Source organism: Sminthopsis crassicaudata, chromosome 5 (genome assembly GCF_048593235.1).
Source record: "Sminthopsis crassicaudata isolate SCR6 chromosome 5, ASM4859323v1, whole genome shotgun sequence".
In the NCBI taxonomy this organism is placed as follows: domain Eukaryota; kingdom Metazoa; phylum Chordata; class Mammalia; order Dasyuromorphia; family Dasyuridae; genus Sminthopsis; species Sminthopsis crassicaudata.
The window spans coordinates 198,360,222-198,375,711 of record NC_133621.1 but is presented as its reverse complement, the minus strand read 5'-3'; the positions used below and the strand labels follow the sequence as shown (position 1 = coordinate 198,375,711).

Here is a 15,490-nt window from a genome sequence, read left to right as displayed (position 1 = left end):
CCATCTGGGTAAAATTAGGAGAATGTAAGATGTTATCTTCATTTACTTATAGATCTTAACAAAAGGAACACCAATGGATCACTTGGGCAAATACCCCTATTTTGGTATGTGTTTTACAAATCAAGACCCAGCAAGATTGATTGATTTGCAAAAGATTACTCAGCTAGTGAATGTCTTTCTCTCCCATCTTTTCTTCTCACAGTCCCCAAATGTGTTTTCTTTTATAACCTACAGGTGAGCATTCTTTTTCCCTATCCTTTACCCAGTCATGCTTACTTTGCATGCCACTCGATGAGGGCACAGCTTTCCAAACCCCAGGGGGGCTGGATCCTCCGGAGTAAGGTCACCACATCCAGGTGTTTGATACGACCCCTGGAAGATGGAGAGAAGGGAACAGTCAGGAAGCTAAAGTTTTCAACTTCATTCACTCCTTCCTCAACCTTTCAGAAGCTTCATTCCATGGTAGCCTAAGCCTCTAAGGAAAAGTGTTAGACAGTTGCATCTCATCTGACCAAGCTATTTTTCAGCATGGGATATTCTGCTGTCAATGATTGCATTGTGAAGACTAAAATATAAGTCGATCATCACTCCAATGTTTTAAAGTGAAGGGATTTTAAAAGTCTAACTAAAATTCTTATTGATTCAATAAATCGATCTACAAGTGTTTGCTGAATGCCTGCTATATGTGATTTATTGTCCATGATTGAAGTGTTTTTGAACTGGTGTATGATGTAATGCAAAGCACACTGGAGGTAAAGTTAAAAGTCCTGGAGTCAAGAATTGCTTCTGATGCTTATTAGCTATGTGACTATAGGTATGTCATTTAACTTCTCTCTCTGACTCAATTGATCCCCATCAACAAAACTGGAACAATAATACTCAGATGACTTAGGCACTACAAGGTTGTGAGGAGAGTGCTTTCCAAATCATACTTCACTATTTCAAGAATCTGTGATTTTGTCAGTGGGACCTCTCTTCCTTATTGACGATCATAATCCCTGGCTTAGTTTATGGTCCTTGAGAGTTATTGTGACTAAAAAAATTCACTCCCCTATGACCAAGACAGAGATATCTCTCTCTGAATTTGCTAAGATGGCATGGGAAGAATGCTTAATTATATAGTTCATAAAATTATTATATTCTTCGGAGGTTGTTTGTACTCAGAATGTTACCTGATCTCAGTAACTCTCCAGGAATGCTGGAAATAGCCACAAGGAATTTTAGGTCTTACATCCAAAGTATTCTTGTTTGGGACTTCCATATCCAGGACTTGTTTTGGGTCCACCCAAGTTTGTGTTTTGTCAATAACTTCATGTGATTTGTATGTGGCTAATGTATGATATCTTTGTCAGATGATTCACATGAGACTGTCTAAATCCTGTATAAAATAAACTTTTCAGAACCCAGTACTCCCTCTTCCTCTTCTTCTCCCTCTCCCTGTCTCTGTGCCCGTCTCTATCTATCTCTGTCTCTCTTTGTCTCTATCTGTCTCTGTGTCTCTGTCTCTCTCCATTTCTCTCTTCCTTTCTCTCTATCTCTCTGTCTCTCTGTCTCTGTCTCTCTTTGTCTGACTCTGAATCTCTCTGTTTCTATCTCTCTGTCTCTCTATCTCTGTCTCTCTTTGTCTGACTCTGAATCTCTCTGTCTCTGTCTCTCTGTCTGTCTCTGTCTGTCCCTTTCCCCCAAATAACCTAATCAATTTCTTTTAAAAACTATTTGAGGTTTTGAAGTTTGCTTTCATGAAGTATAGGAAATCTACAGGCTGTTTCTAGGTCTATACTCAAAGATTTTTCTATTTGAAAGAGCTTCCAGAGGTGAAGCTCCATTGGCATTGCTTTCAAGAGCCCAGGCCACTCTAATTTATTGGTGAGGTTTCAGGGGAGGATTTTTGTGTAGGTTATAAATCATAAAGTTACATATATGTAAATGTAAACTTTTATGAATTATTGTGGTTCTGCAATTTTCTTAACATGACTAATCTTAGCTTAGTTCTTTTTTCCTTGTTTCTTTCTTCTTTCTTTTTCTCCCTCCCTCCCTTTCTTTCCCTCCCTCCCTCCCTCCCTCCCTTCCTTCCTTCCTCCCTCTCTTCCTTCCTTCCTCCCTCTCTTCCTTCCTTCCTCCCTCTCTTCCTTTCTTCCTTCCTTCCTTCCTCCCTCTTTTCCTTTCTTCCTTCCTTTCTTCCTTCCTTCCTTCTATCCAATATCACTCTCCTTCTCCTCCCCCTTCCCTTCCTCTTTTCTTTCTCTTTCTGTTTTTTTATCTTTCACGCTGATAACATTTCATAATATTTCCAAATGAATTCTGAAGACTTAGTTGCAAGCCTCTAATCCCAGGGTAATTTTTCTTATCTATAGCCACTATTTGTATTACTCTCTCTCCACACCTTCAGTATGGATCTGTCTGCTATTGTAAATATTAGCAGAGATATGCCACATTCTGTGTATACTTACTTAGCTTCAGGGTCATATTCTGCCCAGATCCTTTTGAATTCATCCAAGTGATGGGGACCTAGGATGGACCAGTCTCTTGTCAGGTAGTCAAAGTTGTCCATGATAACAGCTACAAAGAGGTTGATGATCTGCAGAAGGTAGAAAGCGGGGCTTTCAGTGACCCTACCCAGACACTCCTGCTTCTGTCAAGGCCATAATTCTCTGTTCTAAGATAATTAACTGGGGACATGACATGGAGCCCTGCTGTCTGGGCCCCTGAAGGGAGAATGGGGCTTCTTTTTTCTTTAGCAGAGCTATACAGTTGATTTTTTTTGGTGGCAAGTGGAGATTTCTGAAAGCTATCTGCTACTATCTCCAAGAAATAATTGTTCAAAATCTTGTCCCTTGCCATTTTGAATGTTAGAAATATTAGCTTTCCAAGGAAACCATATAGCAGGCTATAAAACTAGTGTTTTCTTTTAAAAATATAGTTTTACAAAGGTCAGCAGGAAAATGCACTACTGTTTATGTGGGTTCCAGAACTTAGAAGAGACAATAGAAGCTTTTAGTCTAAAATTTTCTATGCCTAAATATTTAGTATTGGAGACCTAAATAGTAGGTTTATTTCCATTTAACTTAGAATCATGAGACCTGAATTGAAATCTCAGTTTTGACATTTACTATTCACATCATCTGGAACAGGCCATTTAACCTTTCAAGGCCTCAGTTTCCTAACCTGTAAAATGAGAGGGCTGGACTAAGGACCCTTTCCATTTAGATCTCTTTTCCTAATTTTCAGAAATTTCTCTGTTATACACAATCAAAATATGTCTAATTGTATTTCTTGCTCATTGTGAATGAAATAGAGTGAGATTTCTCAAGACAGTTGTGAAAATTGAGTAAGGCTTCATCTGCCCCACAGTTGGAGTGGGCCTGAAGGTAGTCTTTGAGCATCGACTCAAGAACATACCTAAGTCCCCTTATTTAGTATTCTCTCATGACATCATTTTCTTTCTACCTCAATCAAATATGGGCAGCTATGTACTTACTGGCTAAAATTCATTTTCCTGAGTAGTTCCTGAATTTAAAATGTAAGACCCTCAGCCAATGATGATGAATGGGAGGAGTATTTGTGTTAGGGACTATTTAAAGTGTAAAACTTGTCCCAAAAGGTGCCTCCTCCTTTTGATTGTTTGAGTAGAGGGACATCCGCTTCTCGTGAGAGTGTATAATAAACTTTCACTTTGCTCCTAGAGATATCTCTAGCTTTTTTTTTTTTTTTTTAATAAATGGTGATCACTCACCATTTTGAGCCACACAATAGGGTATGCTCCCAATAGTCAAGAAGGAAAATGTGCACCATTTGGGCTGCTTGAGCTTTTGGCCATGGATGGATATACTCCGCATTTCTCATTGTTTTTGGACAAGCTTGCATCTTCCAAAGCCAAGTCTTTCTGTGACTGGAATTTGGGCTCTTCTGGGACCTAGCCACCCTGAGGGCCCACGGAACTCTAGAACAGAATGTGCATTTCTCTAGCATTGGTCAGATTGGAGCAGGGATGGGATGAGAGGCCAGAAAAGGTTAGCTTTCAGAATTAGCTCACCAAAAAGGCACAGAGCATGTAGAAACTGATAAAATAAAACACGGCAAAGCTGCTACCACAGGGCGTTTCTGGCTCAGTACTGTTACTTGATTCAGACTCAGGAGCACATTTCTTTCCTGGAAGACAGGCCAGCATGATATCTTGCCATGCTTCCCCTGTGGCACACCTATGGGGGGAGAACAGAGATAAGGCAGGATCAAAACTCAGACTTGGCAAGGAGGGACTACAAGACAATAGTCGTTGCCAATAACATTACCAGTTGCATTTTGTGACATGGGAGCTGGCCAGATTCAGATGGAAGAGATGCATATTTTTGTTGTGAGAAAGAATAACGACTGAAATTTAAAAATTAGGCTGGAATTATGTAAACAAACAAATTGAACAATAAACAACTACCATTAAAAGCCTAAGAGACAAAGGAAAACAAAAAGCTCTATCATTATAGGTCATCATTATATTCAGAAATCACAATAATTATAGTATCTCCAACAGGGTCAACTTGGACATTTATGAAATATGAACTTTCTATGTACTGTGATTTGAGAGACATACATACAAAATATTCTCAATCACTGTCCTGATTCGCTGCCTTGATTTATTTCATTAGACACTTATTCCTTTAATTCTAGGCATGGTCATTCCTGGGTAGTTAACATTAAAATTCATTTTGGTATGAATGAATTTATTGAATTCTGTGTCTTGGGGATTTGAGGAGTTATTTGCCTGCTAAGTGAATGTTGAGTCAAAGAACTCTGATGTAAGGAGTATATGGTGAGAAAAATGGAAGATTGCAAGAGAATAAAGACTCTGGAAATGGACAAGTGGGAAAGGGAAAAAAAGAAACTCTGACCTGTTTAAAAACAAAAACTACAGAAACAAATATGTTTAAGATCTGAAAGTCACCATGACTGATTCTATAAATGGAAGCACTTGGTAGTTTAGCTTGAGAGTTAGTGTTGAGTAAGGGAAATGGACAAAATAAAGCTTCCAGTTCTTGAGTGGATAAAAGGCTTTTTTTTTTTCTTATTAGAATGTGGCTTTAGTCCCATTTATTTACCTTTAGCGACATCTAGAGTTTGAGAAGTGAAGCATCTCAGATATTTGTCCAAAGAAAAGAGATTTTAACAGTTGTATATTGCTCAATAGGAAGAGATTCTCAGATCCAGAATCCTGATGAGTGAAGAATGGGAAGGGTTTGTTTACCTTGTCCAGAGGGCAAACAGGTTTTTTTGGGGGAAACTCCGTTTGCTATAACTTGATTAGAATCCCGTTGAGTGAAATAGCTCTGCCTGAACTTGTATTGCTCATAGAAAGCTAGCCTAGTGAGTCTGGGAATTCTCTGGCTTAAAGGGAACTAGTAGATAAATTAAAATTTAACTCTTTTCCGATATCCTTTTAAGAGTGTAGTTTTAAAGAGCTTACAAATGTTTTGTTGGTTGGAGAATAAAAGAAATGAGGATTTTCCCAGGTTGAACGATGAGGACAGAAAAACAAGAAGCTAGCACAGACATGGCTTTATGTGGTACAGGTGTTCCTGAATGGACCAATGAAAACCAAGTCTGGAATGCAAAGCTGTAAGTTACCCCAAGAAGATGAGTTTCCTCACTCATGTTCTCCCAGCCAGTGTGTGTGTATGTGTACATATACATGCACTCTCTTTCTTGTAGATACTGTGCCTTGGTAGGAAAATATGAACCATATTTGTGTGTGAATTATAATATAACTATGATTCCTGCATTTGCTTTACTAGATGAACAACTCTAATATTATTATTTCTTTTGCCTTATTGCTAAGCAAATAATTATGCTTATGATCTAAAAGTATCATCAAGACTGTTTCCACAAATGGAAACAAATTGGTAGTTTAGTTTTAGAGCTAGCTTTGAGTAAAGAGAAGTGTATTTCCTCATGATAGATTTCTCCTAGGATCCCAAGACAGTCTGAGTGAACAATGTGATGGTGGTCCATCTCTAGCAACTTATCTGCCAGGGAGCACAGGGAGCGTGAGCATCCTATAGAATTATTTTTCCTTATATGGACAAAGACTTAGAGAAAGACCACTTTCTGACATAATTAGTTGTACAAAACAAGATGCTGAGCCACTGAACTGCTAAACTGATAAAATCAACAAAACAAGAAGTGGGTGAAAAATAATTGCAAGCACTGAATGTGCATGTTTAGTGAGCTAATTAATATTAAATCTTCCTCTCCAAAGGAGTTATTTTTTGTTGTTTATATTTGTTGTTGCCATTTTTGAAAATGGGTTGTATGATGAGGGAGAGGACCAAAATGACATCACTGTGTTAGAGTCGGGGTACAGTGTATCTGATTGTGACCAATCAGACCATTACAAGCTCCCAGTGCTCTTCCACAAGTTGGACACAAATGGTCCTTATGAACATCTGGGATAGCTTCTCTAATTTTGCACATTTTGCATTTCCTTTGGGCTAATACAATTCAGGACTGAAAGTTGTAGTGAGGATGGAAGACTGTGGAAGAAGGGGAGATGGATGGACAGGAGTTTCAGAGCTCATAGATGTGACAATTCCTCTGAGCTTCTGAGTTGCAATGAGAATAAGGGTAGCCCATTTTTGGCCACAGCACAGGGGGAATGGCTTGAGAAACTTGGGACTCAGGTGCTTGCTTTCCTGGCTGGAGTATCCCCCACCAGAACAAACAAACAAAACAAGGATGCAGCAAATCTTCAAGGTTTTTCCCTCTGATTTTGGTTTTGAAGAGGCCTGGAGGAAGAACCTAGGATGAGCAGCAGAAGTAGGAGCCAGAAAAACAAGAAGCAAGAATAGAGAACCATGGAGGGCTACCAAATGGAGATTAAGCTATAGGGAATGACTGCAGTGATACCTTATCCAGGGAGGAGAGGATGATCCATGCAGGGTCCTGGTGTGAAATATGATTGATCATGGGCCAGGAAGAGAGCTCTTAGCACACACTTCTTCCCTCTCTCCAGGGAGAAGCATAAATGTATTATGAATTATTCACTGTAAACTTCCTGCTTCCTCCTAAACTTAGGAAGCATTAGCCTTGGTTCTAAATGTGCATGTTTACTTCTAAGCCTTTAAATATGATTAAACACTTGGTCAATATAAATATTTTATTGAATTTTTACTTAAGACTATGTAAGGGAAGGGGAATTCCCTGATTTAGAGATGAGACTTTGGTTCAATTTCAGGCAGAGAGAGGCTGAACCTGGGATTTGGAGTTACATATTTAATAGATTTGAGTTTAATGGATTTTTAAAGGATTCCCTCGACAGGGAATTGCTAGGGGAATTCCAGCCATAGGAATGGATGAGGGATTGAATTCCCCCATGTATGAAGATCATTCTTCTGGTGGAGTGTGATTCATGTTTGAACCTGCCTTGCTCTCCAATACCATCTGGTGATTTTAAAATATTTACAGCTGCATCTCTGAGTTACCCACCTGAAGAGTAGCAGGACAGCTTGAGGAAAGGTCTGGAAGTTGTTGTTCCGATTGATTTCTGTGGTATCATTCAGGGCAATTTTGCCAAACACCTAACAGAGAGAAGGCATCTGTGATACAGTTGATTAAGCCCCCAGTTCCCATCTACAATCTACAAATACTACTGGGCTTGTCAAAGGCCAGAGGTGATCCTAGAGTGAGATAATTTTCACATAAAATTCCCATGACACCTAGTTTTCCAAGCAACACTTTCAGGGCTAGCAAGCCACAACTTCCCTCTCTAATCTTTATCCCCATTTTCCCACCTAATTATTCTCCTCCATAATTCTTGTCTGTTAAATAGGCCTTGCCTCTCCTTGCCTAACTGCTTATGGAGAGGAAGACGCCCTTTCTCGTGAGATTGTAATAAAATTCCTTCCTGCTTTTGCCTTGAGAAATCTCCTTGATTTATTTGAGCTGGTGGTCTTGTCCCACACATACATAGTAAGCAATTGTTTGCAGATTGTATATTTGTTGAACTGATTTGAATCCCTGAAACAATCAGCATTTATTGGATCCATGAAGGTCTGTGAGAAGGAACTATTTTCTTCTTGGCTTTAATTTTTAGGGTCTTTTTAGGTAGGAATCTATTGGATCTACTCACAACATACTGAAAACCAATGCATTGGACTGGACCTGGCTTGGTTCTTCAATTTTTGTTATTTACACAATCCCCCCTATTCCTGGAATGCATTGCCATATTTCCATTTCTTAAAATCCTTAGCTTCCTTCAAGATTCAACTCAGATTCTATCACATATACAGAAATTTTCCTTATCTTTTTCTAACCCCAAACCATTTATGGCCCTTTTAAAATTATATTTATTTAGCTTTTAATGAATTGTATCTTTCACTTCTGAAGTAAATAGAAGTCCCTTCAGGATATCCCTATTGAGTGTAACTCTTAGATTAGTGAGTGTTAAATTAAATTTCAGGCGCTGATTAGTAAAGGATATGTACTCTTTTTAACATATCCTTGGGGATACAGCTCCCCAAAGGGTCTACCAGAATCTGGCAATAATTGTTACTCACAATTTTGAAATCATAAAGTGACTCATAGATCTCAAGGTTTGCCTAACAGTGTTTCTGCACACAGTAAATGCTTACTAATGTTTGTGGAATTTATTTGTCTATTGGGTCACCCTCCCATGCTGAAAGCAGTGATTAAATCTGGCATGGAGAATTCTGTTTTGGACTCCAAGGGGAAAAAACCCCTTAGACACACATTTTGGAAGGAGAGGAGAAAAGAGAAGAGGAGGAAGAATATTGAGGCAGGAGAGGCAGAGGAAGGAAAGGGAGGGAGAATTCTGAGTGAATTCCTGATGTATCTCCTACCTGCATTCCAATGACAGCATAGATGAAGAACAACATCACTATCAGAAGAGCCACATAGGGTAGAGCCTGGAAGAAAATTAATAAGTCTTTAATGCAAAAACTGCCCCACTGCACCCTGCCCCACTCCCAAGAAGATGTATTTTGCACAGGCAGTCTTGTATGCTGGATACAAGATGTAATACAAGATTCCACCCATCAGACCAAGTATCTGGGCCACTTCCTGAGATAACCCCGTGGTACAAGGTGCCACCTGTCATGGAAAGGACTGGTGGACCTCTGGGGAGAGAAGCCAAAGAAATGGCTCTCAAGATGGATAGGTTGGATTAGATAATATTTAAAATTTTGAGATCCTGCGATTGATTCTGGGGAGGAAGGACCAAAAGATGAGCTAGTGGGATTCTAAACCTCAGCCTGTTTTAATCACTTGCTGGGCATCCTGTAATTGCCTCTCTCTGGGCTTCCTTTGGAAGCCACACAAAAAAAAGAAATGTGCTTGTGCTGGAGAAAAGACTTTCTCTGAAAGTGATAATTATCTGAAAGTGTTCTCAACCACCACGAGATGTCACTGCAGATCCACATTGAGTAAGCTCCATGTCCAATCTCCAAGTCCCACCCTTCCCCCTTTAATAGAAGAAACACTTTCTCAGCTCACTCCAGGTTGGGTTTTGTCCCCTTCCACTAATTCTACCCAGAGATGCTGGGTCTTTAGGTCCCACTGAGCCCAGAGGCCATTCTCAGTCTTGGTCTGTGTTCTAATTGGCTTAGGGATGTTAAGATCTCTGTGACTTTCAATCTATTAAACTTCCCTGGACATTATAGGACTATAGACTGGGAGCTAAAAGAGCACCGAGGTCATTTAAACAAATGTTTAAACATTAAACATACAACGTTAAACATTCAATAATCACACTATTTGAGATACTAGCTACAAAACAATGGAAACACACTCTTCCTCGGCTTCCAGTCTCAGACATTTGCACTTGGGAAATACTTGTTTCTCAGTCCCAGCAGAAGGACTGGCTATTGGAAATGGAAGGACACTGCTTCGACAAGCCCAGAGCCTGGGATCAGATAGCCAACTTTTTGCCCATTGCTGGCTTTGTCTCTGGGTTAAGGCAGATGTCTGAAGGCTAAATAGGCATTCCTTTCTATCATGGTGGCTTCTGCCCAGAGTCAGAAATAGATTCTAGGTCCTATCACTTTTTCCCAAAAAGAAGACCATAATTCAGTGTTGTTGAGTTTCCTTGATTTGAGATGCTTGAGAGTGGTGATAAAAGTCTAGAATAAAAGTCTTCCCACCCTCTGCTATATTGTCAGGGCTTCTCTGCAGATGGAGGCCAGACAGCTATAGCTGGGATTTCTACATCACATATGTTCAAGAAATTCAAAGTACTTAACAGAAGGATGGTGGTTTTTTTTTTCCTTTTTAACCTTCATATTTATAACCTCATTTGTAGTTACATAGGACTACAAATATAGCCCTCTTTTTATAAACATTCTCCCTCTTTTAATAAATGGGAAAAACTATGGCAGGTAATTAAAAGAGGAATTACCTTACCATACATACTTAGTTGAAGAACCCAAGCAATCCTGTACCTACTAGGTCAAATGGCACCAATCCTTCTCTATTGGAGTAATATCAGAACTTCTCTCTCTTCATTGAGAGAATTTAATTAACTGACTGAATAGGTATATATGCTGAAATATATTCATTTTTGAAGAGGAAGGCAACAATAACTACTTAACAGACGTAATTAAATATGCAAAATGTTTATTATTTCTGGGAAAGAAAACTTCAGTGAAATATCTTACAATGTCTCTCCTTAATCAGATAAGAAAATCTTTCCCAAGGAGGATAAAATTGTTTTTAAGTTGTTGCTGGCAGGAGGAGAAAGAAGGGGAATACCTGAAAAGATTTGATGAAAGTCCAGAGCAGGGTGCGGATGCCCTCCCCACGGCTCAGCAACTTGACAAGACGCATGACCCGGAAGAGTCGGAAGAAGGTGATGGAGATCCGGGAATTCTCCTCTGCATTCTGGAATCCATTGGTAACATGAGGTAGTAGTTAACATAGCCAGAGAGAGGGAGTGGGGATGGAGGGTGGAAGCCCTGCTCCAAGAAAGCAGTGCCTGGTTGAGGCAGGGGATTGGTAAGGGTGGAATGGGGTTAGCTGCACTCTGTTTTTTTCTTTGAATTTCCTTTCCTATTTCCCAGAATCTGTCTTCAGGTTGTACCCAGAATGCTCTCTGGTGAGTCTCCATGCTCAATCCTTCCTTTGGTTTATATAACCAAGATCAAGTTAGCTTCTATGAAGAGCTGAGCCACACTTAGATGTATATTCCCCTAAGTCAGGATTTTATTTCTGAACACCTCTTCTCTTACTTCTTCACTTTAATCCTCTTTCTTTTTCAACCTTCAGTCTCAAATTTTGGTGTAGTTGAGATCTTTCATATTAGTGACTGAAGAAGGGCCAGAAGAAATTGCTATTATGAAAGGCTCTGGTTCTAGGACTGGTCTCTGATTCCACTGGCACACTATATTTCATTATGGCTATGAAATCCTTGATACTGCTTTATATTACCCTTAATCTGGCACTGCCAAGGGGCTCCAGATCTTGAGTGGGCATTGTCTGTGGGTCAAGACTTCAAACATAAAAGGCTTGCATTCTTTCCTTTTGCTGCTGGCACTGGCTCTACCCTGGCCAAAAAGTGGAACCGTGGCTTTGATAGAAAGGGGCATTGTTCTAGGAAGCTTAAATCCTAGGGTCAAATTCAGTAAAGTTGGAAGAGTTAAGGATGATAAGCAAGGAATGACAATGATGGGTGGGGTCTGACTGCCCTTTATATTAATTGTCAAGTCAGCATGTCCTCTGGCTGTAGATTCACTAACATTTCTTCCAACCTGGTCCTCTTCTAGAATGAAGGATAAACATCAACTCCATAGCATTTACTCAAAATCTGGTTACAATGTTATAGAAAGCTCTCTCTCTCTCTCTCTCTCTCTCTCTCTCTCTCTCTCTCTCTCTCTCTCTCTCTCTCTCTCTCTCTCTCTCTCTCTCTGTCTCTGTCTCTGTCTCTCTCTCTTTTTCTCACTCTTTCTCTTTCTTTATCTCTCTGTCTCTGTGTCTGTCTGTGTCTCTTTCCTCTTTCCCCATCCCTGTTCTCTTTGTCTCTTTCTTGCTCTGTCTCTCTCTCCCCCATACTCATATATGATTTATCTATGCTATCAATTTCTTTACTATTTACTATTTCCCTTCTTTTCTTTGGCCAGGGCCCTGTATCTGACTCTGACTGTTTGTAAAGGAATTGTAAAGGAAGTCACTATTGTCCTTGTTGAGTTGACCAGCTTCATCTTGTTCAAAGAGAAATGTTCTACCTTGGGGAACACCATCTTTCTAAAGAGTATTCGTGAGGGAGTGTCTTCATTTTGGGGAGGGGATAAAGGAAGAGATGGGCAAACAAGACCAAAAATAGTCTCGAGTTTTGTGGCTCCAATGGGACTTTAAATTTTGTGTGCCCCAGGTCCTTGGACATCTAGTGCCCATGAGAATGAGGATGTTTCTTCTCATTCTCTGCTTCTGAAACTGAGAACCACATAGTCTATACATTAAAAATATAGACCCACCACTTTCTTCCCTTTATTCAGCTTGCCTATTCTGCTCAGCTGGGAAGTATCTCAAATAAAGGTCAGGGTATCTGTTCTTATTCTCCCCCTCCCCAAGCTAGTGCAGCTCACCCAACCCCTGCCATTGCCCCTCCTGCTGTCAGAACTAGGAGAGAACAGACTCTTTACATTTCCTGTTGTTCCCAAGTCCACATTTCTTCACACCTCCCACAAAATAGGAACATTCATCAGCCCAAGGGCAGCTGTGTTTTTCTTACTACTGACCTCATCCAGGTACCATTCCCCTCATTGGTTTGCAAAAGAAATTAACTTTTTTTTTTTTCTAGCAAATCACTCTTTAGCAATGTCCAAGCTTCAGTTCATGCACTGAAATGTACTTGAGATCTTACATGCAATATCTGTCCAACTTCATGGCTTGTTGATCAGCAATAACTTGGAGGTAAATATGTTGAGGAGAGAAGCTTTATTTCCACCTAACTTTCACTCTAATTCAAAATGAGATAAAGGATCCTATAGAAGACTAATAAAATTATAGACACAATGGAATAGTGTTTATATTCTTCTTTGGATAGGATCATATCTGAACCATCTCAGTAAATGAATATTGGTTCTACTTCCCAAACCCTTCAGGAAGAGACTTTTTCCACCCAGTCATTCCACCCACTTCAGGAGACAGAAAATTTAAAAACCGCCATTTCTTCTTCTGGCATTTTTGTTCCTTTCAATTCCAATATTCCGGGCATCACTAATGGACTGAAGAAGGTACTGGTAAGCTACAATCCTTCTCACATCCCTAGGTCTCTAGACTGCATATTTTAATATCTTTGATGTCATTAATCTCTATTTCTATCACCTGTGTAGCTGTTTGAAATTCTGTGTTCTTTTCTTAAAAAGAAGTTGTCTTTCCCCAAAGGTATTTGAAGAGAAAACTTAAGATTTTGTAGCAGGACTGTCAGTTTCAGCGTGTTCAGGAGGGAAGGAAAAATGTAAAGAGAATAATCCTGAGTGGGAGATCCAGCTGTGAGTGTCAAACATGTGAAAAGTTGGCGCTATTGGAGCATCTCATTCTGATGAGTTTAAGTCCTGTCCCCCAACAAACAAATCAAACCCTGCAGAATGAGCTGTCTTCTGTTTTTCCAGGACTCTCCCTGTTGGCTATAATTTGCTAATGCTGCTCAGTTTGTAGGATAAACACATTTCTTCTTGGACCATTTACTTTCATCTAATAAAATGAATTATGATATAATAGGAAGACAGCTTCAAAGGCTTATCATTGTGCCAGGGGCTAGAAAAACCCAAGGAACAGGTTGTGTCGGTTTCTTCTCACCTGAGGACTTAAGATGGACTATACTGGAGAAGAGTTCAGTGGAATTGATTAATCTTAATGAGTCCTTAAAGAGTCTTGTCTTTAGATGCTCTATAGTTACTGCCTACTGCAGACTGGAATGGAGAATTGACTTGACCATTTCAAAATGTATGCATCTGCAAACATTACACAGGTACATTCCTCAGAGAAACACAAAGATTAATATCAGGTCTCATGACTTAATTTTTTCTAGGGAGAAAATCATAGGATCCAGGTAAGTAACATTCCATCTTTCCCACTATCATCTCCCAACATCATCTACTCTAGTCCACCATTCTTTTGCCTCCGAGCTTTAGGAGAGAGATTTAACCAGGAGTCAGAGAAATGTCGGAATCTCTCTTGGTAATTAATCCTGCTTTAAGAAGCTCCTTTACTTCCCTGGGTTTAGCCTTAGGGGAAATGGAAACCAAGTAATTACTTTGAGTAATTTATTAGATCTTTGATTTAACAGTCTCTGATGCAGATTGCAATTTCTCCATATTTTCTTATCCTATGTAATTCTTGTCTGCTTTTTTCTCATAAATTTTGCATAGTTGAAGGCCGCCTTCTTCTTCCTCCTCTTCTTCTTCTTCTTTTTTTTTTTTTTAACCATTTCAAGGGGACCAACATGCCATTTAGTTGGACAGATATTGTCTTTCAGCATTTCAAGATGAGCTCCTTAGAAAAGGAGGTCAGCAAATAATATGCTTAAAATAATTAATTTTTTCCTTTAGCCTTCTTGACCAATTGGATTAGCAACAATTTTTTCCTTCATCTTGGATCAGAGTTAGATAGCATAGCCGAATGAGTGTATTTAACAGTAAATGGTCTCTGGGTCTTGTTCTCTCCCAGTATTAGAAAGGCAGGACAACAGGGAAGCTTCACCCAAAGGAAAGCTCACAACATATGATAAAAAACACCACCACACGTACAGCATATTCACAGCTCATGTGACACCAGGCAGGTATGGAAACATGGCACAGTGGGTTCATGCAGAGGGAACTCGGGGCTCAGAGAGATTCTTGTGACTGGGGTGGACAACAGAGTGAGAAGAGTGTTAGGAGGAGTGTCACAGAAGCTGGGAGCGTGGTCTGTATGTTTGGTCTTACCATAGAGGGAGAGCATTGGGTATGTTCAGCTGGCTTTAAAGGAAGGCAGACAGAGATAAGCTGTAATAAGTCTCCAGTGAAGAGGCCCTAGTATTCTAGGTCTTGGCTAACACAGGAGCAACACTGTGGCAGAAGAGGGCAAAAGGAAGCAAGTGGCAAAAAAACAAAAACAAAACAAAAAAAGAAACAAACACGAAAGAGTAGGCCTGTCAGGTTCCAAGTTGTCCCAGGAATTGTATATTGTCTGGGTATGGCTACCATTTTAGAGCTCTCTTTTACTCCCCCTCAAGCAAGCATTAGGAAGAACTTCATTAACCCAAGACTACGGCCAGGCACTAATTAGATAAAATGACTGGTCTCTAGCCCACCCTTACAGAGGTAAGTCATGGTATCTTTTGGTGATTCCCAATTCAATATCTGATAGCTTGCACAATGGGGCTATCAACTTTTTCTGGGTAACCAAGAGAGGAAAATTTTGCTTATGCTTCCTCATCTGTGCCCATGTCTCTTCAGGCAAAGAAGCTTAAGCACTGGATAATGGACATCTGGATCTTCAAAAGGACTAA

At 39.8% G+C, this 15,490-nt stretch overlaps 1 protein-coding gene across 1 annotated transcript in view; it reads right to left on the bottom strand.

Annotated features, from left to right (window-relative positions):
* The window catches only part of CACNA1C (calcium voltage-gated channel subunit alpha1 C), a 799,944-nt gene that overhangs the window by 40,948 nt on the left and 743,506 nt on the right, over positions 1-15,490 (bottom strand). The window contains 8 exon segments of the mRNA XM_074269400.1: positions 277-317; positions 320-372; positions 2,451-2,578; positions 4,034-4,199; positions 7,474-7,565; positions 8,847-8,912; positions 10,753-10,881; positions 14,925-14,957. Coding sequence (XP_074125501.1) covers positions 277-317; positions 320-372; positions 2,451-2,578; positions 4,034-4,199; positions 7,474-7,565; positions 8,847-8,912; positions 10,753-10,881; positions 14,925-14,957 — 708 coding nt within the window.